This window comes from Chionomys nivalis, chromosome 10, assembly GCF_950005125.1.
Source record: "Chionomys nivalis chromosome 10, mChiNiv1.1, whole genome shotgun sequence".
Classification (NCBI taxonomy): Eukaryota; Metazoa; Chordata; class Mammalia; order Rodentia; family Cricetidae; genus Chionomys; species Chionomys nivalis.
Window position 1 is genome coordinate 48,339,737 of NC_080095.1, and position 25,931 is coordinate 48,365,667.

At 45.0% G+C, this 25,931-nt stretch overlaps 1 protein-coding gene across 2 annotated transcripts in view; it reads left to right on the plus strand.

Annotated features, from left to right (window-relative positions):
- The window catches only part of Esr2 (estrogen receptor 2), a 51,433-nt gene extending 27,959 nt beyond the window's left edge, over positions 1-23,474 (plus strand). Inside the window, exons 5-10 of one of the 2 annotated variants that reach the window (XM_057782717.1) lie at positions 2,105-2,404; positions 6,022-6,160; positions 7,002-7,055; positions 11,743-11,876; positions 22,264-22,444; positions 22,656-23,474. In XM_057782717.1, coding sequence (XP_057638700.1) covers positions 2,105-2,404; positions 6,022-6,160; positions 7,002-7,055; positions 11,743-11,876; positions 22,264-22,444; positions 22,656-22,842 — 995 coding nt within the window. In that variant the 3' untranslated portion in view covers positions 22,843-23,474. The remainder of the gene's footprint in view (positions 1-2,104; positions 2,405-6,021; positions 6,161-7,001; positions 7,056-11,742; positions 11,877-22,263; positions 22,445-22,655) is intronic. The other variant, XM_057782718.1, reaches the window with a different exon arrangement.
- Positions 23,475-25,931: the final 2,457 nt, after the last annotated feature.

A 25,931-nucleotide genomic window follows, 5' to 3' on the forward strand; every position in this document is an offset into this window, starting at 1 on the left:
ACCATGTGGGTGCTGGGATTTGAACCTGGGTCTTCTGGAAGAGCAGCCAGTGTTCTTAACCACTGAGCCGTATCTCCAGCCTCTAAATAGAGCTTTTTATGGCAGAAGACATCACGAACAAAGGTTAAACACACAAAGCAAGCCAGAGGCTGCATGGTGCAAAGTTATACAAAGAGCCTTTATAAATTTTAAAAAAGCAAGGGATGAAAAATAAATAGGCAAATTGGGCACACGCCTTTAATCCCAGTACTGGAGAGGTAGTGGCAGGTGGATCTCTATGAGTTCGAGGCCAGCCTGGTCTACAGAATGGGTTCCAGGACAGCCAGGACTGCACAGAGAAGCTCTGTCTTGGACACACACCCCTAAAAAAATAGGCAGTGTACAAGTAGAGAAATACAAAGGGCAAACATTGTGAACATTGCTAAATATTTTAAAAATGCAGAATAAGAAAAGACTGTTTACTCACTCCTAAGACCAACAAAGATTAAAAGTAACACTAATGCCCAATAATATTATGAGAAAATAGGTAGTTCTTAAACTATTGTTTAGATTATGAATTCTTAAATATTTTGGAAAGTAGAAGCTATAGAATTTTTAGCGTCTGTATGGCTTGTTTGAACAAGTTAACTTTGAATTTATTATAAAGTGGTAATTGAGCACACCTGCAAGTCTCATTTTCACTGCAATAATTAAAGAAGAAACTACAGTAACAGACTTACATCGGCATGGGGCATTTTAGCTTTTGTCCTTTGAGGCACAGTCTCCTTTACTCTATAGTTCAGGCTGCTCTGGAATTTACGATGTATCTCAAGTTGGCCTGGCATTTGTCATAACCCTCTAGGCTCTGCCTGGGTTCCAGCTATGCCCAGAACAACACTGGCTTTTTAAAAGTCAATGTTAATATATAGTAATAGACTGGAGGGCTTTTCAGATTGTGAACTTGGTTTATTGTGTGTTCATGCGTGTGTAGGTTGCATGTGTGTTACATCACATCGATGGAGCTCAGACAGCTTTTGGAAGTCAGTGTTCTCTTTCCATCTTGTTGAGGTGATGTCTCTCTTGTCCTTTTTTGGCACTGCATTCTCTAGGCTAGCTGGACTGTGGGCTTCTGGGCAGTTCTTTTGTGTCTGTCTTCTGTACGAGTGCTAGGATAACGAATGTAATTATATATATGGCTTTTTGTTTTTCTGAGATGAAGTTCTCATTATCTAGCCATGGCTGTCCTGGAACTCACTACATATATCAGATTGGCCTTGAACTCACAGCGATCCATGTGCTCTGCCTTCTGAGTGCTGGGATCAATGGCATTCACCACCACCCCTGACCTGTAAGGCTTTGTTTACTTGAATTCTGAGTGTTGAATTCAGGTCTTGAAGCTGTGTGATTGGTGCTGTTACTCACTGAGCTAGCTCTCCAGCCTTAATTTCAATAAGATTAAGAGCAGTTTATGAAATAGTGTATAAACTGTGATTCCAATTTTGTTTATAAAATATAAAAAGCATTAAAGAAAAATACCGAATTTATACAGAAATTAATTTTCTTTTGTATTTTCCAGGCTTTTTCAGTTAATTTATTTGAAATATATTTGTTTGTGTAAGTATATAAAAAGAAAAGTACGTACATGTATATAAACTTTTTAAAAACATTGTTAGCGTGTGTTATTTGCTATCTGGAAATAGCAATGTTAAAGTCTTGACTTTTCATTATTTTCTCTTCTTGAGAAAAATTCCTAACTTCATATCTTTGAACCTGGGGTCTATCAGTGCACTTTAGAAGAGAAACAGATTCAGTAGCCAGTGATAACCTTGAAATGGAGCAGACGTTCCCAAACACGTTATGTTGCTAATACATCCAGACAGTCGTTATCTTTGTCCGTGACCTACAGACTCCAAAATATAAAAATGGAATGAAATCAATGGTATCAGCACAGCTGCTTCTTACACTGCTGGGCCTGGGAGTCAAACTCACGGCCTTGTGCATGCGAGCCGAGCACTTAACCTACTCACCTACACCCTCAGCCCCTCATCGCTTTTAGACTGGTTATTGGGTGAGCTGGAATCTGGGCAGAGAAACCACTGGACTTGTCATCTGCTCTCCTCTTTAGGGTCCAGGAGAGAAAGGTGTGGCTACCGGATAGTACGAAGACAGAGAAGTTCCAGTGAGCAGGTGCACTGCCTGGGCAAAGCCAAGAGGAACAGTGGGCACGTGCCCCGGGTGAAGGAGCTGCTGCTGAGCACCCTGAGCCCAGAGCAGCTGGTGCTCACCCTCCTGGAGGCAGAGCCGCCCAATGTGCTAGTGAGCCGTCCCAGCATGCCCTTCACCGAGGCCTCCATGATGATGTCCCTCACTAAGCTGGCCGACAAGGAACTGGTGCACATGATTGGCTGGGCCAAGAAAATCCCTGGTAGGACTCTGCATCTTGATTTTGTTCAGTTTATTTGTGACAAGGCCTCCTTCTCATATTTTGGGGACAGTGATCTTCATCTGGATATAGAATAGTTTGTTTGACATTTTGTAACCTTTTATATATCAGATTTTTAAATTCAATTTTGATTATATATATATACATACATGTATATATATATATATATATTATGTGCATACCTGTGTGGAGATATATGAACATAACTACAGGTGCCCAAGGAAGCCAGAAATGTCAGATCCCTTGAAACTGGAGTTACATGTTCAATGTGGTTGCTAGGAACTGAGCTCAGCCTAGGTGCTGGGAATTGAACTTGGGTTCTCAGCAAGAGCAGTGCTTGCTCTTAACTCCTCAGCAAAATTTGTAACATAACGATTGTGTTTTCTTCGTCCTATATATTGGCATATATAACCTCAATATGTCCTAGATTTTAGATTCTGTTTAGAATTCCCAGACTCTCAAGTTTTATCAGATAGAGTAGGTCAGGAAGTAGCATATGGAGCCTCTTTCTATACCTGACTCTCTTCATTGTTGTCTCGCAGACTCATCCTGCACACACTGTAACACTGGTAAAGTTCACATCTCCAGCAGACAATGCCTGTTGCTTACGTCTTGTGCCCAGGTGTGGTCTGAGAAGGGACATATCCAGGCTTTGGAACTGGACTCAGGGTCAAATGGGCAAATCTAGAGTCTTAGGGCCTGGTTAAAAGGTAGAAATGTGGATTCCACGTTGACCAGTCTCTGGCTATCGATGTCTCAGCTGGTGAGAAGGGCATGGCAGCTCAGGACAGGGTAGAGCCAGTTTCATGTAGAAGTATAAGGCTTATCAGATGCTAAACAGGGACTTATAAAACATCACTCCAGTAGAGAAAGAATCGGTATTATATAGAGTAAATCAGCAGCTGAAGTATTGTGAATCAACGGGCCAGTAAATCTTCCTGCTATCAAAATGCGGCCATGCAGAATATGCACCTTTTCATCCTAGAACGTCATTATGTCCCCAGGCCCATTTGTCCCTAGTCCCCAGCTTTCGATGGCTTAGCTCTCAGTTCTTCACTGTGGGTGTGACGGTTAGAAATAGGCACTTTTACTCTCTCCGGTTTTCTCCTCCAATATAAGAGTCAAGAGATCACTTGAGCTATTCTATGCTTTATTAGAACACAGGCCTTGTATCAAATGCTTTTACCAATCTGTAAGCTGACCACCCATATTCTATTCTAAGCATGTGTAAGGTAGGATAGACTGAGCTATGATGCTGAATAGGTAAAGTTTATTAAATGCACCCATTTAAAAAATTATTATAAGCATATGTTTATTACTACCATTGCTATTGTCACTGGTGTGCGTGTGCAGTGTGTATCTGGTGTGTGTGTGAGCATCCGTGCACCGTGGCACCTGTGTAGAGTTAGAGGACGACTTTCAGGGGTCAGATCTTTCCTTCCACCTTTGTTCCAGGGATCCAACTCACATCATCAGCATCAGGCTTGCATGAAAGGCAGTTTTAATGGCTGACACATGGCTCCGCCCTACATTTTGTTCTGGTTTGAGATGAGGGTCTCACAGGGTGGGCTGTCTACTTCTTCTACAACCATATAAGAAATAAATAGATCTCAATCTCTCTCTCTCTCTCTCTCTCTCTCTCTCTCTCTCTCTCTCTCTCTCTCTCTCTCTCACACACACACACACTCACACTCACACACTTTCTGAATTCTAAGCCAGGACAAGGCTCCCATGGCCATGGGGCAGTGGGGGCAGTAACTGTTTTAGGCAAATTGTAAAGCTTTGTCTGAGTAGATGAAGAGTTTCAGGAGCCACATCTCCAGGTGCTTGGGTCCCTGGCGGCCATTGCTGGCTGGGCCCACGTCTTCTGGGCTTTCTGGAGATCTCCTTTCTGGCTTTGTTTTGTCTAGTGTCTCCTCCTTTGCCAGAGTTATTTCATTTTGTCTGCTCTTTGCCAGAGAAGAAAAACACCAATGTTCTTTCCTCTAGTTTTTATTTCAAGTGTTTTCCAAACACCATTTGCAGGATCTCACAGGAAAAATGGAGATGAGAGATCCCTGACTAGGGGAAGCGTTTTGGCTCTCCCCCAACCCAATTAATCTTTCTTCAAGCGCAGCATTTTGAAAGATTTTGTAGGTGTCTGACATGACTGTGAGTGACTCTGGAAGGTATCCATGTATCAGGACCTGAACTGAGCATAACCGTGTGGCTCTGAAAGGATTAGTCCATCTGTGTGTGGTGCATACATGTGTATGAGAGTGTTCATGCATGCACACGAGTTTCTAGAGGCCAGGGGTTGACACTGGCATCTTGCCTTGATTGCTTGCCTCCTTATATTTTGGTACAGGCTCCCTCACTGATTGGCTAGAATGGCTGTCCAGTGAGCCCCAGAGATCTTTCTGTTTCTTTGTCCCTAGTGTTGAGATTGTAAGTGCATGCTACATGGGTACTGAGGAGCAGACTCAGGTCCTTATCATTTCCTAGCAAGCCCGTTACTGACTAAGCCATCTCCCCAGCTTCGGAGTTCTCCATCTTTACATCCATGCTCCATTCACTTCTCCGTTGTGCACATTTACAGTACTGTTATCCGAAGACTTGAGCATGTGCGGCTTTGCACTGTAAGAACACTAGTAAAATATGCCTATGCGATCTCACTTATAGGAAATTCTCAGGGGGAGGCAAGGTCACTTCCATTCTACCTACACGAAAAACAGATTTGACAAGACATGAACTCATCTGGGGGAGGGGGATAGGGATGTAGTTTAGTGGTAGAACACTTGTCTAGCATGTGACCACGTGCACGCACGCACACACATTAGGGAGGGGCTAAGCTGATAATTAAAACCAGAATCCATTTCACTCCAAGGCTGTGCCTTTGTCTGCTGTGTTTGCACAGCGCGTGTGTGTTACGAAGAAGTTCCTATGTCCTCTGCCTTGTGCTAAAGGCATTTGCTCCCCAGAGATTGTGTTTCCTTTCAGTGCTGTGACTAATTCATTGGTTGTTATGTTTGCTCTTTAGAATAGGATCACCTGGAGACAGCACCCCTACCCAGAACAGTCCTAATTCTGCATGGGAAGTGTTCAACACTAGGAAAACCTATTTTGGTTGAAGACTTGGCTTTCTGCAGGAGCTGGCTATACTCTCTGCTTGACCTTCCACCCCCGGTCATCTAGACTCTCTACCCCATCCATCCACCCTCCAAACCATGCATTGGGACAGATAGACAGCCCCTCTGGTTGATAGCTGAACTTTGGTTTCCTCAGCAGGACACAGGAATTATTTGGACAGTATAGCCATAGCTAACAAGCCTAACTCTGCCTTTTGGGCCCTTTCAGGCATCTGTCTGGGGAACCAATGATTTTTTAGAACTATTAAACAGAGTTTGCTTATTTTCTGGAGGGGTCGGGGGCTGGAAACTACAAATTGTACAGCCGAGGCTCCTTCCACGAACAACACTTTGAATCACCTCTTTGAAACACTGATTGGTTACTTCCCTTTGTTGTCTGGGTTTCCTTAGCGTTTAATGACTTGCCATTCTGTCTGTACAGAAACGGGTTGCTGAGGGTGAGGTGTGTTTCATGGACTCTTGTTTCCCCAGGCTTCGTGGAGCTCAGCCTGCTGGACCAAGTCCGGCTCTTGGAAAGCTGCTGGATGGAAGTGTTAATGGTGGGGCTGATGTGGCGCTCTATTGACCATCCGGGCAAGCTCATCTTTGCTCCAGACCTCGTTCTGGATAGGTGAGAAAAAAAAATGCTTTGCATTTCCTCTCTGATTTGTTTGACTAAGCCAAGTGAGTGGGAACCAAGCCCCAGGTGCTGCAATTAAATTCTCACACCTGAAAGGGCAATTAGGGGGTGATGACATCATCCCCTCCTTCAGTGTGTCAAGAGCCCACGAAGAAGAGGGCATGGGTACCAAGGGTCATTTCCCATGAGCCAGTCCAGTCAGTGGTGCATCGACAGTCGCAGGCCAGGGCTGTGGCAGGGGACTATTTCCTGTAGGGTGTTGGCCACTGAGTGCACAGCCAACAGAGTTTTATTTATTTTAGAAATTCTGTTCTCACGTTATATTCTTAAGTTGTCCCACTGTTGAGTGACAAGTAACATCTCTGGATAGGTGATAAAATTCTTACGACCCCCCCAAATTTATTTTCACGGGCTATAGCTTTAATGCTAATAGTGCCGTTTATCTCTCGGAGCATTTTGGAACATGTGGTGGGAGGGCTCGTTACTAAGGCCAGATGAAAGTTGACAGACATTGGGACACGGCCGTGCTGTGGGGACATGACACAGTCTAACAAAGTAGTCGCATTTCCTTTTCTTTTAAAGATGGCAGACAGTAGGATCTAAACCTTGGTTCAGTTGAACTGTTTACAGAAGCTAAATTGTTCACCAACAGTCAAACTTTGTTATAGGGAAAAAGGGAAAACTCTGAGTGGTTTGGAAAACCTCCACGAGAAAAGGACTAGTGTTAAGTGTTCAGCACGTTAGACCGGGCACAAGGGCAAGAGGATGCCTGGTGCTGTGAGCCTAAAGTGCCCGCCCCAACTCTCGCATCGTCATCCTGTTACCACTGTAGGTCATCCGAAGACCCTCACTGGCACGTTGCGCAGACGAAGAGTGCTGCCCCAAGGTATCAGCATCCCTTCTGCCTGCTGTCATGGATGGCCTTGACAGAGAGCACTGGTCTGAGTAATGGAGGTGTTCTGGTGGAGCAGACCCTGTGGGAAGAGTTGCAGCATGGCATGTGACTTGGGCAGGAGCAAGCCCAAGTGGTGACCGGGCGAGGGAGGCTCTGGGAGGCCAGAGCAGTGGGGCAGGTACCAGACCCTCCACTGACCGTCACGTAGCTAACTTTTTAGCCGGTGTGTGCCAGGTACTCTCCTAAGAACTTGATTGTGTCGCCTTATTTAATCTTTCCAAAAGCCCCTTTGGAGTGAACGCCGCTCGTCATTCCAGGTCTTCAGTTAAGGAAATGGGAAGTGAGGTGATTGATTTACAAGCGGGGTAGTAAGTGCTGGTGGAGAGGAGGGGACCTAGAGTCCGTACACAGAGCGCATCACCCCCGTGGGAAAGAGAGTCAGAAAGGGAAAGAGAAGGCCAAAAGCAAATTGATTCATAATTTGTTATTTTGCCTTAGAACACAGCCTTAGGATCTGTTCTATTTCTGCCCATCAACCCTGTGACCTATTCTATTTCAACTTGCTCCTCCTGTCACCTCAGGGTTGTCAGTCAAGCCAAAAGGTCAAATGCCCAGCCTGGCCATTGTCTCATCCACTCACTCTGCCTCATAAACACACACTTAAACACATAATCCTGCTGCGTTAGCTGTTCTATCCATCGACGTGTAGTGGGGTTAAAATGATTTTACTTTTGGTTTCAGTTTCGAGGTGGAGGCCAAATCTAGTGTTTCAGTAACCGAGTCAGTAGCCAGAGAACATGTATGGGGGTAAATATAGCCTTCCCTTTCCTCAGTGTGGGTGTGCCACCACCGCCCAGCGTGCCAGAGAGTCTTCACGGGGGTTTCACATGAATGCAAGCACTAAACGTTTTTTTATTGTGTGTTTGTTTTTTGTTTATTTTTGGTGCTGAGCACAAGACCAAGAGCCCTTTGCTTGCTAAGCAGACCCTTACCGCTGAGTTAATCCCCTTACCTGTGCCCATTCGTTCTCATGGAGATTTCTGTAGAAAACAAAACGAAACAGAAACCGCGAGTGTACTAAAGCTGAAGGGAAAACCCAGTGATTTGGGCTTACTCGTAACAAGGTAGTTCTTTTGGCATCCATCAGAAACATAAATTCATGTGACGCTCCGGTGTGGAACCCGAGCTTCTATTTGTTGAAAAATGTATGTGTGGCTGGCAGGATAGCTCAATGGGTAGAGGAGCTTTTCATCAAGACTGATGACCTGAGTTTGATCCCTCAGACCCATGTGGTGAAAGGCAAGCATTAACTCTACAAAACTATTTTACCTTTAACTGTAACACACACACATACACATCCATACACACAGGCAAACAGACATATATACACATATACACATACACAGATAGACATACACAGACATACAGATCCAATGTAATTTAAATAAACAGTACATGCTGGCATTTTTTGTGCCAGTATCACCAGGAAACTGTCTACAGAGCTGTCACTGGACATTGGAGCTGGGTTGGGAGCCCACCCTGAACCCCGACAGGGCTCTTTGGCTCCTATGGCTATGAATGTTCTTAGGGGCTGCATTCACACTCAGCGCTGATGAGCTGAATGTTCTTGGAGATTATAGACTTTTACTCCCAAATTTTAATTTACCCTTTGTAGCCAAGTAATTTCATTTTGGTTTAATATTTATGAAGTCTCTCCCATGTGCTTAGCCATCAACTGGGCTCCTTACCCTTGTCCAGTTGCCACGCCTACAGAGATACACTGGTGTGAAACCCAGCGAATAAAGATGCAGGCGGAAAATAGGCAATGGCAAAGCAAGACAAGCCCACTCAGTATTTTGCCGTTGTATCAAACTGTTATTTTTCTTTTATGAAAAAGCAGTTAAGTAATGCGATTGCTAATTTCATCTTTAGTTGATGCTAGCTTGAAGTGTATTTCTCTAGACAGGCTGACTGATTGATGTGCCCCTTGCTAACACTCTGATCACGTCTCTGTCTTTAACCTCTCCATCCCTGCCCCTGCCTTCTTACTCCTAACTTGGTTCCAATCTCTAACTGCCAGAAGAATGGCATGGATCTGCTCATCAGTTTGTAGCCGTCCTTCCTCACTTTATTTGGCATGACTCATTTCAAAGCAGGGTGTTATTCAGAGCCACTTGGGAGGTGCACTTTATGTCCCTCCACGGCTCATTTATTTTCTAAAAATGTATGTGGATTCTATAGCCTATGGTGTCATCGAAAGTATTTGAAACCTACATGAGATGCGATGGTTGCTTGTCCCACCTGCTAGAAGGAAACAGCCAAGCCTGGTTCTTTAGGTTGCTTAGACTGGAACTTTTTCTATAAGGTACATGTGTGGATTACTTGACGTTGCAATGTGCATTGGGCTTCAGATGCCCCAATACCTAAACAACACAGATTTGAAGCATTAATTTTATTGCAACAAAATGTTTTCAATGTGGAAATGGGTATTAATCCTGATATTTAGTGCCCTTTCTTTGGCATGGGTGGCAACTTCTAGAAAATAGGATTGATTTCAGCTGAATTGATTTGTCCTTTGGGGGAGTAAGGGAGGGAGAGAGAGAAACAGAGCATGCATGCGTGTGTGCACACAAGCATATGTTACATAACTACATAGCTTCACCTGAGTTTGAATTTTACAGAAAAATAGTCAGATTATTAAACCATCAATTCACAGTTGGGCATGGTAGCCCACACCTACACCTGGGAAAGCAGAGACAGGAGAGTCACAAGATTGGAGCTAGCCTGGCCTACATAATTAGACTCCATCTCAAAAATGGCAAATAACCAAAACAAAATGAAAGCATCAGTGCAGGTGTTAGTGTCTGTTTCCTCTTTTGTGATGTATTCAGATCAGCTTCTCTGGCTATCAAATATCTGGAAGCTCAGCACTTATGATTCCAAGCAGTGACCCTTCAAGAGGCAGAGTGGGGTGACAGTTTGGCACGAAGGGCATTCTGTGTGCAGGTACTTCCTTTCCACTCACTGTGTTCAGGGCTCCTGCCACCCTTTCAGGAACTCAGCTGAGGAGGAGGTTTAGGGGGAAGTATGAAGATGGGGTACATGGAGTAGCAGGGTTTGTGTAGATTTTGGTCCTCTTTGCCAGGGCTCTTGTTCTTCGAGATGGTTTTTACCGAGTTAGTTCCAGGGGACACTGGTGTTTTGTCCCTTAGCTCCTCACTGGCAGGAAGATGCAGCTGTTTTCAGAAGTTCCCATGCTGACCTGCCAAAGTGAGCAGTTGCGAGCTTGTGGCTGTGTGTGCGTGGGTCTCTGTGTGTCTGAATGATGTGAAATGCAGGATCCTGATGAGTTGCTAACACCTAGCAGGCAAGATTGGTAGCATCCAGAGGTGTAATTCACAGGACCTCTACAGATGCTCTCTCCTAAAATGCCAATCTACTGGACATGATCTGGTTTGGGGGTGAGAGCAGACAGTGCACAGTCAGGTTTTTTGTTTGTTTTTCCTGCTTTACTTCGACCTCCCTTCATAGTTTGGAAAGTAAAAGCAGACCCCACAGGCACCCGTTTCTGCCATGATCCCCTTTGCCGTGGGCTGCATTCAGGAACTGGAAGGACTTTGTACAAAATCATCTAACTGCTAGTCAAGGCCCTAGCAACTCTGCAGCTGGAGAGAACAGACAGTTTTGAGAACAATGGGGTAGGATAATATGTGTCTAGCTGGTGTGACTAGAAAACAGTCTTTCTCGTTCATGTGTAATCGTTTATTTCAAAGACAGACGCAACAGCTCATGCCTATAAAACATCCTTAAAGGGTTTGTCTGAAACCTTTGTTTAAAAACCGTCTTCAGGCTGGGTGTCATGGCCCACATTTCAGCATTTCAGCATTTCAGAGGTGAAGGTAGGGAGACCAGGAGCTGGGCAGCCTAGGCTACATGGTAAGACCCTATCTCAATAAAACAAAAAACCCCAAACCTAAATAAACAAAAAGCCCACTTCAGGCAGTCAAAGTAAGAAAGCATCATCTGCCCCCGTGTCTGTTTCCTCCCTGACTAAGCCACCTTCAACTGTAATTTCTGTGTCACACTTGCTTTCTTCAAATGCAGCTTCCATGTCTCTTGGCTTCTAGACCAGCGACTAAGTTCAGTCCTCTATGTGTGAAGACATGAAAGCCTGTTTTTCTTGAAATGTCTGGCTCTAACAGACCCCCTCACCGGTACTTCCTGAGGAGAGTGTGGGATCTCCCTTTTAATACGCCGAGTCACTTCCAGCAAGGCTGGTTGGCTATCATGGTTTGTTTATAAGCCATAGGCGTGATGGTGTCTCCAAGAAGTCCTTCTGCAATGAAGTGGAAGGAAGCAGGCAGCCCTGGTGCACACTTTGGCCTGAAAAAAACTGTTTAAGAATTTTTAGGAAGTGCACTGTGTGTTCCCCTCTTCAATGCTAAGAATTTACCCCACAGCCTCCTGAGAGCTAGGCAAGGATCCCACCATTGAGCCTACACCCATGCATCCCTTGTTTTCCTATATGGACTCGGTCCTAGTGAATTCCCCTTGTTAAGTGTGCTTTTCCTAATACCTCAGTACGGTCAGGGGATTTGCAGGATGACGCCTAAGGTGTCATCTCTTGATGGCCCTCTAATGCTGTGTGTTCCTTCAATCCCCAAATGAACTCTTGCAGGGATGAGGGGAAGTGCGTAGAAGGGATTCTGGAAATCTTTGACATGCTCCTGGCGACGACATCGAGGTTCCGTGAGTTGAAACTCCAGCACAAAGAATATCTGTGCGTGAAGGCCATGATCCTCCTCAACTCGAGTGAGTAACCGCGCCTGCGCCGTGTACGGCTAGGGGGACAAAGACTGTCCAGCCGGTGTGGCGGTCAAGAGCGCCGAACTTCTGTTTGATTTAGAAAGTGGAGAACGGCCTCACTTCTGACTTCTCCGTTTTACCTGGATTTAACCGTAGTTAATGTTTGCTAACCTGTATATAAATTATTTATTGGATGAGCTACTGGCAATGGATCAGAAGCTGGATGTGGTGGTGTATGCTTTTAATCCCAGCGCTGGGGAGGCAGAGAGAGGCAGGCGGTCTCTGAGTTTGAGGACAGCCGGGTCTACAGAATAAGTTCCAGAGCAGCCAGGACTACTCAAAGAAACCCTGTCTTGAAAAACAAACAAACAAAAAGAATAATTTAAAAGTATTTACCCTCCAGTCTTTCTTTAGCCAGACACAGGTATCTCACGTGGCTAACACATATCATCTGTATTTAATGTTTCAGCTTCTACTTTTATAAACCATTCATTTGTTCAGTACCAACATCTAGGTTATGGTCGAATAGCTTGGTTTTGGGCGAGACAGAAAGCAAATTATGAAATTGGTGCTAGACTGAGGTGCACAGATCTGTAGAGTGGAGGTGCGGAGAAGCGGCAGAGACCGCAGAAGGACACTGGGGTCAAGTGGTCACAGGCAACTCTGGAAGAGTGTCTGTGTGCAGAAGTGTATTATGGGAAGGTCATACCCATTCCCCATAGGGAGGAATGACTAAAATGGAGAGAGACAGAGGCAAGGGTGTCCTTAGATAAAGTGAGCCCAAAGACCGTGTGGGAGGGAAAAGGGGAGGGACTTGACTTCAGAGATGGGGGATGAGGACAGTGTCTGAGCTGAGTGGATGTTTTGGCTCTCCTAGTTTTTTCTTATATAAACAATATCTGGTGATCAGGGACAACATTTAGATGGAAGAAAGCCATACAAAAAAGATAAGAATAATCAGCAGGATCCGCCTCTCTCCAAGACCTAGGAAGAAATAGTCCTTCCAGTTCCTTCTCTCTCCCCCTCTCCAGTATCTATTGGTTATCGACTCTAATAGCAAAATCAGTGGGTGCCATCATCTCTTATATTAAATGGAGTGGTATCTATCCACACCCTGTGTGTAGCTTCTCATACTTGACATAGTCCCTGGGATACTTACAGCACCTGACCCAATGCACACGTATGTACATGGTGGTTAGGCTGTATTTAGAGAATAACGACAAGATGTGAACGTGTAGGGCTTTTTAAAACAGGCTTTTGAAACTGATGATCAAACCCAGAGCTTGGCCCACGCTAGGTAAGTTGAGTGTGCTTGCCATCACTCTCAGCTCCCCTTGGCCCCAGCTCGTCATAATAACAGAAAATTACGATGAAAAGTGCAAAATATGAGTCCTGGTTTATGCAATTAACACATTTGAATGATTTTTAAATTTGTCTGTGGCTGTCAGAGCTCTCAAGGGCTGGCACTTCATTGCGTCCTCTCTGTGGACTGGGAGAGAACATTCAGACAGTAGCTCAGGGAGAGCACAGCACTCCGTCAGTGGTGGGTTCTAGAATCTAGAGCGGAGAGTGGGCTAGGCCTTGAAGGGGAAGGGTGGGGAGGGCTGAAGAAGGAGTCCGAAGGATTTAGAACCCTTTCAGAGCTCCTATGTGCTCCTGAGAAAGCGATTTGTTTGTTATTAGGACAGGTTATGGTAAGGAGCCTGCTGTTTGGCTTGGCGTCTTCTAGATGTCAGATTGTGTAGATGGGCAAGGCAGCTCTGGCCTTCTTCCTGCTGCATCTGATAAAGCTGCCCTTGTAGGAGGTGAGGAGGGTTGTGGGATGTAATTGTCACTTTGGGCAGAAAAATCATTAAAATTTAAGGTAAATCCAAAATTTTTGAAAATCTTTACTGAACCTTATTGCTTACTTGGTAGTCACAGCAAATTTATTCTGTTCGACATTGCTGTGGGAAATTGGAATTTGGTTTCTTTTTTCTTTTTTTTCCCCCTTTTTTTGCTTTTTCTTATGGAAATGTTCTACTTTTGGAAGAGGTGGCTAGCTTTGAAGGGTTTTCAAGAGCACCTCTTTTTCTGGTTATTTGCAGCAATTAATTTAAAAATAAAAACAACAACAACAAAAAAAATAAAAACAAGCCGGGCGGTGGTGGTGCACACCTTTAACCCCAGCACTCAGGAGGCAGAGACAGGCGGATCTCTGTGAGTTCGAGGCCAGCCTGATCTACAAGAGCTAGTTCCTGGACAGGAACCAAAAAGCTACTGAGAAACCCTGTCTCCAAAAATCAAAAAACAATAAAAATAAAAACAAAAACCGAAGCAAGGACTAAGTTGGTGAACATCAGTTAGTGTCCTCAACTGAAACAACCTGAACAGCCTAGGGTTCCTTGCAGGGGCGGGGGTGGGGGGAGGGTGGGGGTGGCGGCGTGAGAGGAACAGGGCTGCAGGCAGCATCTTCCGTCTGCAGGTGGCGCTCTTTAAGGCTTTGGCTGAGTGCTAGCTAACCTGCTGATGTTTTGAAGTGCAGCGCAGCGCAAGGGGAAATGGTCTCTGAAGTTCTCACTGGCTGAGGAGCGGCTCACATTCTCTCTAGTCGCTTGGGAAAACTTGTAACATTCTGGACATTGGGATAAGAAAACACTGAGGAGGCTGTCGCCATAGTCACGGGGTAAAGTTAGCCCCAGGGTACAGGCTACCAAATAAAACATAAAAGCAAGCCCAGATTGTCAAAATATTGTGAAATAATTTAGCTACAATCTAGCACAAAGCTTAAGAATAGTTGAAGGCATTCTCACCTGCTTATGGGCAAAGTGTTTAAGTCAGTCTTCAGTACTACAGAGAAGCCAGGGGTCTGGGGATATAGCTCAGTTGGAAGATTGCTCACCTAGTATGTGAGACCATAAGAGACCATGACTTTGACCACCCCCTCATCCCCTCTACCCCCACCACTCCACCCCCACCTATGAGAATACTCACAAACGGGGGGGGAGGCAATGATAACACAAAGAATATAATGCTAGCCAGAACCCAAAGGTAAATTTACAATACTCAAAATAACTCACTGAAAATTAGGAAGCATGCAAAGAAGAAAATATGGTCTCCAACAGGAGAAAAGCCACTCAGGAATGCATGAAAGTGACTCTCCGGATACATGAAAACAGTGCCTGGATTTCCTATGGGAAGTGTGAAAAGGCAAGGCAGGGCACAGAAAGTCTGAATGGGCCCCAGACGGACTTGGAGAAGGGAAGCTGCCACAGAAGGGAAGTCAGCAGACATGGGGACACAGCAGTTGAGACATGGTTGAGAATGCTCTAGACGTCCTGAAAACTGTAAACATGGCTTCTACGATGCTCTCTTAAGCCCCTGCACCAGAAGCGTGTGGGAAGCCACAGCAAGATGGGTCGTTATCAAAGTGCTCAAAGCCAGCAGGAAGGAGACAAACCACTCTTTGTTCTTTTGTTTTTTGAAACCGGGTTGCTATGTAGTTCAAGCAGTCCTCAAGCTCATGATTCTCCTGCCTCAGCTTCCTGAACAGGGTGCCACCATGCCCAGGTTGTCTTCTGCCTGGCTTTATTGCCCAGATGCCCAAGTCATCTGCCTGTGCCGTTGTTGGGAGTAACTGGGAATATTCAGACATCTACCACCACACCCAGAGCAGAAAAATGGTAAAAAGCTGCTGGGGGGAGGGGAGAGCATGACTTTATATACACAGGAACAAAGGTAAATATTTCTCTTTTCAGATCCCAGTCAAGAGACAGAGAAATAGGGGCTGATAAGTTGGGTCAACCAATAAGAGAACTTGCTGCAGCCGGATGGTGGTGGCAGTGCAATGCCTTTAATCCCAGCACTAGGGAGGCAGAGGCAGGTGGATCTCTGAGTTCAGGGGCAGCCTGGTCTACAGAGTCAGTCCCAGGACAGGCTCCAAAGTTACACAGAGAAACCCTCTGTCTCAAAAAACCAAAATAAATAAATGAGAGAGAGAGAGAGAGAAAGAGAAAGAGAGAGAGACTAACAACACATGACAAACAAGGTGAAAACCTTGTCACCTGAATCTCTGAAACTATAGCCCCCTTCCCTTAGAATTGCGATCTAATCTAGGAGTCAGAGTAGAATAAACTCGAAGTTAATTACCATTGGTCTTTTTAAAATAACCACAATCAATCAATCAAATAACCTAAATTAGGGACAGAGAACTGGGCATGGAGGTGCTTGCCTGTAATCCCAGTACTTGGGGAGGTGACTGCAGGAGGATCAGGAGGTTCTCCTCTCTTCAGCTACATAGCAAGTTTGAGGCCAGCCTGCATTACACAGACAGTGTGTCATACAAATAAATTAGAAACAAATCTATTTAAACAATTTTAAGATTTTGAAAGAACCAAACATTTTATTAATTGAAATACTTAGCAGGTTAAACCCAGGCCACCGCTCTATTTTGCTTTAGAACAGCACGCATGTTCCCTTTCACCCTTCAAAGCCAGAAAACAATTTTTCCATGATTATTTTCTCAGATTTTTAAGTAAAACACTCCTCCTACTGAGCAAAGCCTGGGTCTTCACCTTAGAGCACGTAGGATTCCACAATTCTTGGCATTCGTGCTTCCAGAATGTCTGGTGGGCCAGAGGGAGGAGCACACAGATGTTTCCAGGAAATGGTGGGGATTTGGGAGTCCTTGAGTTGCTTTCTTTGGGATGTATGGGATATTGCGCCAAAACCCTCTCCCTCCCTCCCTTCTTTACTAGATCTATTTAGCCTTATGAAAAGCAATTTAGTTTTGTTTTACAATAAATCATAGAGTTTCTATCTTTAGGGGTGGAGGGTGTTCATTTTTCTTTTTGCTTCCTGTGTATCTGGTTGGCAGGGCTTCTGTCTTGTCTCTTGCCCCTGTCAAAGGTCTGCCATTTGCAGTTAGTGTGTCCCCTTGCGCTATGTCAATGAGCAGGGATATGGATGCCCAAAGTATGGGTGTGGTATTTCCAACTAGAGGGACGGGTACGTTAAACAGGTGTCCTGGGATGGTTTTAAGTTTAAGACTTTTCATATATACACTTCTCCTTCTAAAAGCTTGACATGGCAGGTGCCTGCTTAAATGTGGTGCCTCCTCTTCCCAAACGAATTGATCACAATGGGCTCCAGACTCCATATGTGTGCTTACACACTCGTGGTCCAGGAGGCAGATGGGGAACTCTGATGATCAGCTGGTGGGACTGCAGTCCATGCCATGGTGCTGCCCACCCGCCGGGCATGTCTTCCTGCTCAGTTAATTCTTCCTGGTTAAGTGCTCTAGGTTCCTTCATGCAGTCAAGGCGATAGTTAACCATCACAGCCACCCTTCCTTCACTGCAGGGTAGCCGTCAGTCTGTTTTGTCTGTATGGACGTGTGTGTTCTAGATCCAGTTTTAAATAGTGGAATGAGAAAAGGGGCTCTAAGTTGGGGCAGTAGCTCAATAATTGATGTGTATGCCTGCCATCTCGAGGCACCCAGAGGAGGTAGCAAGAGGATCAGAAACTCAAGATCATTTTCAGCTCTGTAGGAAATTTGTTCTTTTTTTGGTTTTTTTCGAGACAGGGTTTCTCTGGTTTTGGAGCCTGTCCTGGAACTAGCTCTTGTAGACCAGGCTGGTCTCAAACTCACAGAGATCCGCCTGCCTCTGCCTCCCAAGTGCTGGGATTAAAGGCGTGCGCCACCACCGCCCAGCTGTTCTTTTTTTTTATTTTACATTTTATTTATTTTTTTATTGGAAAAATTTCCGCCTCCTCCCCGCCTCCCATTTCCCTTCCCCTCCTCTCACTCCTCTCCCCGTCCTCCCCCTCTTCTCCCCCTCCCCACCACTCCATTCCCCCTCCCTCTCCAGTCTGAAGAGCAGTCCGGATTCCCTGCCCTGTGGGAAGTCCAAGGTCCTCCTGGCTCCATCCAGGTCCAGGAAGGTGAGCATCTAAACAGGCTAGGCTCCCACAAAGCCAGTTCATGCAGTAGGATCAAAACCCAGTGCCATTGTCCTTTGCTTCTCAGCAGCCCTCATTGTCCGCCATGTTCAGAGAGTCCGGTTTTATCCCATGCTTATTCAGTCCCAGTCCAGCTGACCTTGGTGAGCTCCCAATAGATCAGCCCCACTGTCACAGTGGGGGGGGTGCACCCCTCGCGGTCCTGACTTCCTTGCTCATGTTCTCCCTCCTTCTGCTCCTCATTTGAACCTTAGGAGCTCAGTCCGGTGCTCCAATGTGGGTCTCTGTCTCTATCTCCATCCATCGCCAGATGAAGGTTCTCACTCAGGATAGTGTTTTCTATTTCTGTCCATTTGCATGCAAAATTCAAGATGTCATTGTTTTTTACCGCTGAGTAGTACTCTAATATGTATATATTCCACACTTTCTTCATCCATTCTTCCATTGAAGGGCATCTAGGTTGTTTCCAGGTTCTGGCTATTACAAATAATGCTGCTATGAACATAGTTGAACAAATGCTTTTGTCATATGATAGGGCATCTCTTGGGTATATTCCCATGACTGGTATTACTGGGTCTTGGGGTAGGTTGATCCCAAATTTCCTGAGAAACCACCACACTGATTTCCAAAGTGGTTGCACAAGTTTGCATTCCTACCAGCAATGGATAAGTGTACCCCTTACTCCACAACCTCCCCAGCAAAGGCTATCATTGGTGTTTTTGATTTTAGCCATTCTGACAGGTGTAAGATGGTATCTCAAAGTTGTTTTAATTTGCATTTTCCTGATTCCTAAAGAGGTTGAGCACGATCTTAAGTGTCTTTTGGCCATTTGAATTTCTTCTGTTGAGAATTCTCTGTTCAGTGCCCCATTTTTTAATTGGGTTAATTATCCTTTTAAAGTCTAGTTTCTTGAGTTCTTTATATATTTTGGAGATCAGACCTTTGTCTGTTGTGGGGTTGGTGAAGATCTTCTCCCAGTCAGTGGGTTGCCTTTTTGTCTTAGTGACAGTGTCCTTTGCTTTACAGAAGCTTCTCAGTTTCAGGAGGTCCCATTTATTCAATATTGCCCTTAATGTCTGTGCTGCTGGTGTTATACATAGGAAGTGATCTCCTGTGCCCATATGTTGTAGAGTACTTCCCACTTTCTCTTCTATCAGGCTCAGTGTGTTCAGATTAATATTGAGGTCTTTGATCCTTTTGGACTTGAGTTTTGTGCATGGTGATAGATATGGATCTATTTTCATTTTTCTATAGGTTGACATCCAGTTATGCCAGCACCATTTGTTGAAGATGCTTTCTTTCTTCCATTGTAACTTTTAGCTCCTTTATCGAAAATCAGGTGTTCATAGGATTGAGGGTTAAAATCTGGGTCTTCTATTCGATTTCATTGGTCGACTTCTCTGTTTTTATGCCAATACCAAGCTATTTTCAATACTGTAGCTCTGTAATAGAGTTTGAAGTCAGGGATGGTAAATGCCTCCCGAAGTTCCTTTATTGTATAAGATTGTTTTGGCTATTCTGGGTTTTTTGTTTTTCCATATAAAGTTGTTTATTGTTCTCTCAAGATCTGTGAAGAATTTTGATGGGACCTTGATGGGAATTGCATCGAATCTATAAATTGCCCTTGGTAGAATTGCCATTTTTACTGTGTTGATCCTCCCAATCCAAGAGCAAGGGAGATCCTCCCATTTTCTGGTATCCTCCTCAATTTCTTTTTTCAAAGACTTAAAAGTTCTTGTCAAATAGATCCTTCACTTCCTTGGTTAGATTTACCCCAAGATATTTTATGCTATTTGTGGCTATCGTGAAAGGTGATGCTTCTCTGATTTCCCTCTCTGCTTCCTTATCCTTAGTGTATAGGAGGGCAACTGATTTTTTGGAGTTGATCTTGTATCCTGCCACATTACTAAAGGTGTTTATCAGCTGTAGGAGTTCTTTGCTGGAGTTTTTGGGGTCGCTTATGTACACTATCATATCATCTGCAAATAACGAAAGTTTAACTTCTTCCTTTCCAATTTGAATTCCCTTGATCCCCTTATGTTGTCTTATTGCTATCGCTAGAACTTCAAGCACTATATTGAAGAGGTATGGAGAGAGTGGACAACCTTATCTTGTTCCTGATTTTATGGGATGGCTTTGAGTTTCTCTCCGTTTAATTTGATGTTAGCTGTCGGCTTGCTGTAAATAGCTTTTATTATATTTAGGTATGACCCTTGTATCCCTAATCTCTCCAAGACCTTTATCATAAAGAGATGTTGAATTTTGTCAAATGCTTTTTCAGCATCTAATGAAATGATCATATGGTTTTTTTCTTTCAGTTTATTTGTATGATGGATTACATTGATAGATTTTTGTATGTTGAACCAGCCCTGCATCCCTGGGATGAAGCCTACTTGATCATAATGGATAATTTTTCTAATGTGTTCTTGGATTCAGTTTGCCAGTATTGAGGATTTTCACATCGATGTACATGAGTGAGATTGGCCTGTAATTCTCTTTCTTGGTTGAGTCTTTGTGTGGTTTTGGTATCAGAGTAACTGTAGTTTCATAAAAGGAATTTGGCAAAGACTCTTCTGTTTCTATATTGTGAAATACATTAAGGAGTATAGGTATTAGGTCTTCTTGGAAGTTCTGTAGGAAATTTGAAGCCAACCTCATGGGCCCTACCCTGTGCCGAACAAGTGTGATCTTTTGTGACTGGCTTATCTCATCAGCATAATGTATAGGATCTCTGTGTATCCCTGGATATCCTGAAACTTGCTGTGTAGTCTAGGCTAGCCTCCAACTCCGAATTCCACCTGCCTCTGCCTCCTGAGTGCTGGGATCAAAGGTGTGCAATCACCATGTGCAGCTCAAAATCCTCTACATTTTAAATCATGCTCTTCTCTGTATGTACTTAAAATAGACATAACTATTTCCGTTACAGTCATGTGACTGTCTTAAGAATATACAAAAATGTGAGCCTATGTGAATCACGTATAGTTCTCTTTATACATAAACGTGTCCTCTGTGTCAGGCAATGTAGGAGGTGATGGGGGCAGGGTGACAGGTGTGCAGGGTCTGTGCCCTCAAAGGGCTGTGTTGGCCTTGATGAGGGGAGGAGGGGTGGCTGCCAAGGAGAATGAATGAGTGGTCTGGGGGGTTGGGGCAGATAGAGGTGAGGGCCTGAGGTGTGGAGGGAGTGAACAGGGGCTTCCGTGCAGCAGCTCCAGGGCCACTGGAGGGTTAATTTATTTGTTGAGGCATTAGAGCTCAGACTCGGAGCCTTATCGGGGCTAGGCAAGCAGGTGCACGGAACTCCGGCCTCAGAATCTCACCACGCTGTTGTGGTTGGCTTGGAACTTGCTGAGATCTGCTTGCCTCTGCCTCTTAAGTTATACCAGTGAGAGTCACCTGGGAAGAAGGAGTCTCAACTGAGAACTGACGCCATCAGACTGACCTGTTGACAAGTGTGGGGCGTTGTTTTGATTAATGATTGATGTGGGAAGACCCAGCCCACTGTGGGTGGTGCCACCCCTAGGCAGGTGGTCCTGAGCTGCGTGAGCTGTGTAAGAATCAGGCGGCACTTCTCCGTGGCTTCTGCTTCAGCTCCTGCCTCCATTTTCCTGCCCATACTTTCCTTGGTCACGGACTGTAACCTCTAAGGTGAGGTATACCCTTTACTCCCCTAAGCTGGTTTTGGTCAGTGGTTTATCACAGCAACTGAAGACCAACCACGAGGGATACAATTAATGGTGTGTGCCACCATGCTTGGTTGCCCTTGGTTTCTTTTCTTTTGGTTTTTCAAGACAGGGTTTCCCTGTGTTGCCCTGGCTGTCCTAAAACTTACTCTGTAAACCAAGCTAGCCTCAAACTGCTGAGATTAAAGGCATGTGCCACCACCACCCAGCCCTTGGTTTCTTGAGACTGCACCTAGTTATTGTAAACCACCATTCTCAAAGGAAGTAAAGAATTAGCTTATATTAATTTTTTTCTTTTTACACAATGCAGGGTTTCTCTTGTAATAGCCCTCGCTGTCCTGGAACTAGCTCTGTAACCAGGCTGGCCTCTAACTCACAAAGATCTGCCTGTCTCTGCCTCCTGAGAGCTGTGATTAAAGGCGTGCGATAAACTATATAATTATATTAATCTCACCTGACCCCTGACCGTCTTCATGTAGCCATTTGCTGCAGGTGCGCCACACAATTACTTGAAGTGCCTACTGTTTTGGTGAGGCCACAGAGCTCACCTCATCTGCCCTGTATCCAGCCAGGATTCCCTACAGCACAGTGATAAGGTTTTGCTCTCAGGAGAAGAACCTCGGGGGACATAGGGTGTGCCATGCATGAGCCTGTGCAAGTCAGAGCATCTCTGGCCCACATTGCCGCCTCCCTGGGGAACCAGGCATACTTAACAGTTGAGCACATGACCTCGGCTTCCCTTTCTCTGACTTTGGGGCTCTTTCTTTGTCCAGGCATGTACCCCTTAACTACAGCAAGCCAGGAGGCGGAGAGCAGCCGGAAGCTGACACATCTACTGAACGCAGTGACAGATGCCCTTGTCTGGGTGATTGCTAAGAGTGGCATTTCCTCCCAGCAGCAGTCGGTTCGCCTGGCCAACCTCCTGATGCTTCTCTCTCATGTCAGACACATCAGGTACAAACCGCGGGAAGCTCTTGGGGAGGAGGGCTGTGGGCCGGGCATGTGCTCAGAGCTTTGGGAGAATGCAGGCAAGTTTGCAGTGGATATAGTAGAAGGATATATAGTGGGGGGATGGGCTGGCTTTGTGCAGGAGACTTGGGGGACTGTCTCAACATCCCCATGGCTCTCCGGAGGGAAGGATTCTCAGTGCCTCTCTCCCTCATAGTAACAAGGGCATGGAACACCTGCTCAGCATGAAGTGCAAGAATGTGGTCCCAGTGTATGACCTGCTGCTGGAGATGCTGAACGCTCACACGCTTCGAGGGTACAAGTCCTCGGTCTCGGGGTCTGACTGCAGCTCAGCAGAGGACAGTAAGAACAAAGAGGGTCCCCAGAACCCGCAGTCTCAGTGATGGCCGGGCCTGTGGTGGACAGTCTGCAGAGATGGTCAAAGGTAGACCCGTGCACCCTCACGGCTCCTCTTGGTCATGTACCCTTCCCCCACATTCCACTTCCCAGGGGTCTGGGTGGGTGGACTGCAGTGTTCTTGTACCGGGGGTACCTCTGAATGCAGAGTTCTAACTTTTGTATAACCTTAGAAGGTTCTAGATGTGGTCCTTCTCTCACTCTTCCATCTCCTCTACCCACTTGGAAAGCATCTTAAAGCTTCTGGGATGAATGGTGAAAGCCTGACTTGGAAGGGTTGGCATTAGATGGGAAGAGATGTGACCCTCGGTCATTCTTCCTAGCTCTGGGACCCTTTAATACAGTTCCTCATGTTGTGCTGACCCCCAGCCATAATATTATTTTCATTGTTACTCCATACTGTAATTTTGCTACTGTTATGAATTATAATGTAAATATCTGGTATGCAACCCCCAGAGGGGCCATGACCCACAGGTTGAGAACCACTGTTCTATAAGACATGGACTGTAGAATTAACCGTGTGGCTGTAAAATCAGCCTTTGAATGGTGTCTTCTGGACCCCTTGATTGACAATCAACTCGTTTCACATTCCTACCTCACAGGCTTGTGAGGACTGACGACATGTAAGTGATAACATTGTAACATGTAATTCTATTGAAGACTGGAGGGATAATGGTCGAGCTCAGATGTGAGCGCCTTCCTCCTCCCAGGTCCTCTTGCTATCCCTGTGTAGATTTGTCCTTCTTGGTTTACATTTGTAGAGCCTGCTTATTTGGCCTGTTGAGTGTGCACCTGTCATGGATTAATATTTAAATCTCTTTATACCTGGGTTTCCTTGAAGCTATTTTTTTTCCTCTCTCTCTCCCTTTTTCTCCCCACCTCTCGTGTGTGCGTGTATGTGTGTGAAAGGCCCCATATTTGCAAGAATGAGAGTTTATCCATCGTGAGTCATAGTGCACTACTTCTTTTAGGCCTTGTGAATGCACAGCAGAGGGGGCAACATCATCTACCCATGGGAGGCAAGGATGGTACAGGCTGTAGATGCGTATGATGCATAGCCTCTGGAAGGGATTCTCTCTCTCTCTCTCTCTCTCTCTCTCTCTCTCTCTCTCTCTCTCTCTGCTATATAGTGTGGAGTGGATAAGCAAAGAACTTGAACACATCTTTTTTTTTTAACTCCTTCAAAAAGAAAAATATTTAGTGGTAATTGTGGCAAGAAGAAAAACTTCTCTAACCTATATGTTTCAATATTTTCTTTTTATTCTTTTTTTTGAGACAGGGTTACTCTGTGTGTAGTCCTGGTTGTCCTGGAACTTACTCTGTAGGCCAGGCTGTCCTCAAACTCACAGAGATCTGCCTGCCTCTGTCTCCCAAGTGCTGGGATTAAAGGCGTGTGCCACCACCATCCAGCTTAAAATATTTTCCTACCAGAACGGGGTTGTGTGAAGTAGAAATGTAGTAAACTCATTAGCTCTTGTTCAAATGGGATGTAATGGGAGCTAAGGAGAAAGCCCTTCTGAAATGGCAACTGGAGCTCACGTTTTAGAAACTGGAGTTTTCAGACACATTTTTAGGAACATGGCAAATTCACAAAATGTGTAACGGCTCTGCTTTGGAAGTAAGCAATTAAATGATCATGTCGATTGGGTGTTTTAAAAAGTAAAACCCGGTGATACAGTATTCAATATACTTTCCTTTGAAAATAGGGCTGCTTTGGTCAGTACACCCTGTGTTTACTGAGTCATTCATTAGGAAGATTACACCTAACGAGAGAACTTGAATGTGTCTTAATTTTGGTATCGTGTGCTGTTGCTAACGCCGACTGTAGCAGCTGTCACACACACACTGGGACACAGGCGTAGGGAGCACACAGATGTGTGGAGGGATGTTCTGAGACAGCTGGAGATTAGTAGCAGTTCAGTGCTATAGCCAAGAGCCTCGGTGCAGAAAGCCTCCCCCCGCAGACAAAGGTCAGGTGTTGGAGGGCAGGAAGTGGGAGGCAAAGGCAGCCTTGAAAAACTGCCAGTAAAATTTTGTTTCTTCAAGCATCTGCCAGACAAGAAAAACAAAATCAGAATGAGTTCCAAGCTATTGTCTCCTTGGTACACAGTGAAGTTCTTGGTTGTATTTGGATACCCAAGGAAGGGATCAGTTTGAACTCAGGTGGTCAAGCGGCCTTGTGTGCAAAGTTCTGTGTGTACTTAGATTAAGTATATGTTCTAATGGCTGCTAGTTAGCCTTGAATTCTTAATCCTTCTGCGACAGCCTGTGGGGATCTCAGACAGGTACCACTGCCCCCAGTTCATTAGTTATGGGGTGCCCCAGTTCTCCCACCTGCTTCTAGGGTCTGCTCATTCTACTGTGTTTGGTTCAGTGGGAGGAGGATGCAACTCTCTAGGTCATTTCTACCTGATTTGCATCTCACTTGGGTCTGGAAGGGACACAGGTTAGCCCTGCTTGAGACTTCCCAGCACTGGGCTGTTTTTGACTCGACTCTGGGACAAGTGGGTAGTTGAAATGTGAGCTGTACTCTGAAGACCATTTGTTGTTTCTGAGCACCCTAGGGTCCTGCTCTCCCTTTCAGCTGAGGTGCTAATATCTCTGGCCATCTGTTCCAGACATGCTGTCTAAAGATGACACAGTTTCAATGTATTAGGGAAATGTTCAATGTTCATTTTGAAGATGGGTCATTTTCTCTTTGATTCATGATGGCTTCCTTGAAACCTTCACATTCCTTTGGGACAGTTTGAATGTTTGAATTCTCTCATAGCAGCACAAGTCTCAAAAAAACTTTTTTAAAAGATTACTGAACCACCCCCCCCCCCCCCCGCAAAAAAAAAAAAACAAAAACCCAAACCCACAACTGACATATTACAGAGAAGCCATATTCAGCTCTGCCTTGAACTGGTATGTCAGGATTCTTCTGTTTTAACCAGCAAGCGATCACCCGAGAAACTTATAGCTAAGTAGGCTTTGCCTAACTCTGAAATCACAAGCTTAAATTAGAAATGGTCACCATGAATCTTTATTTCATGCACAAAATCACTAAAACTATTATATCAAATTACCTTCAGCA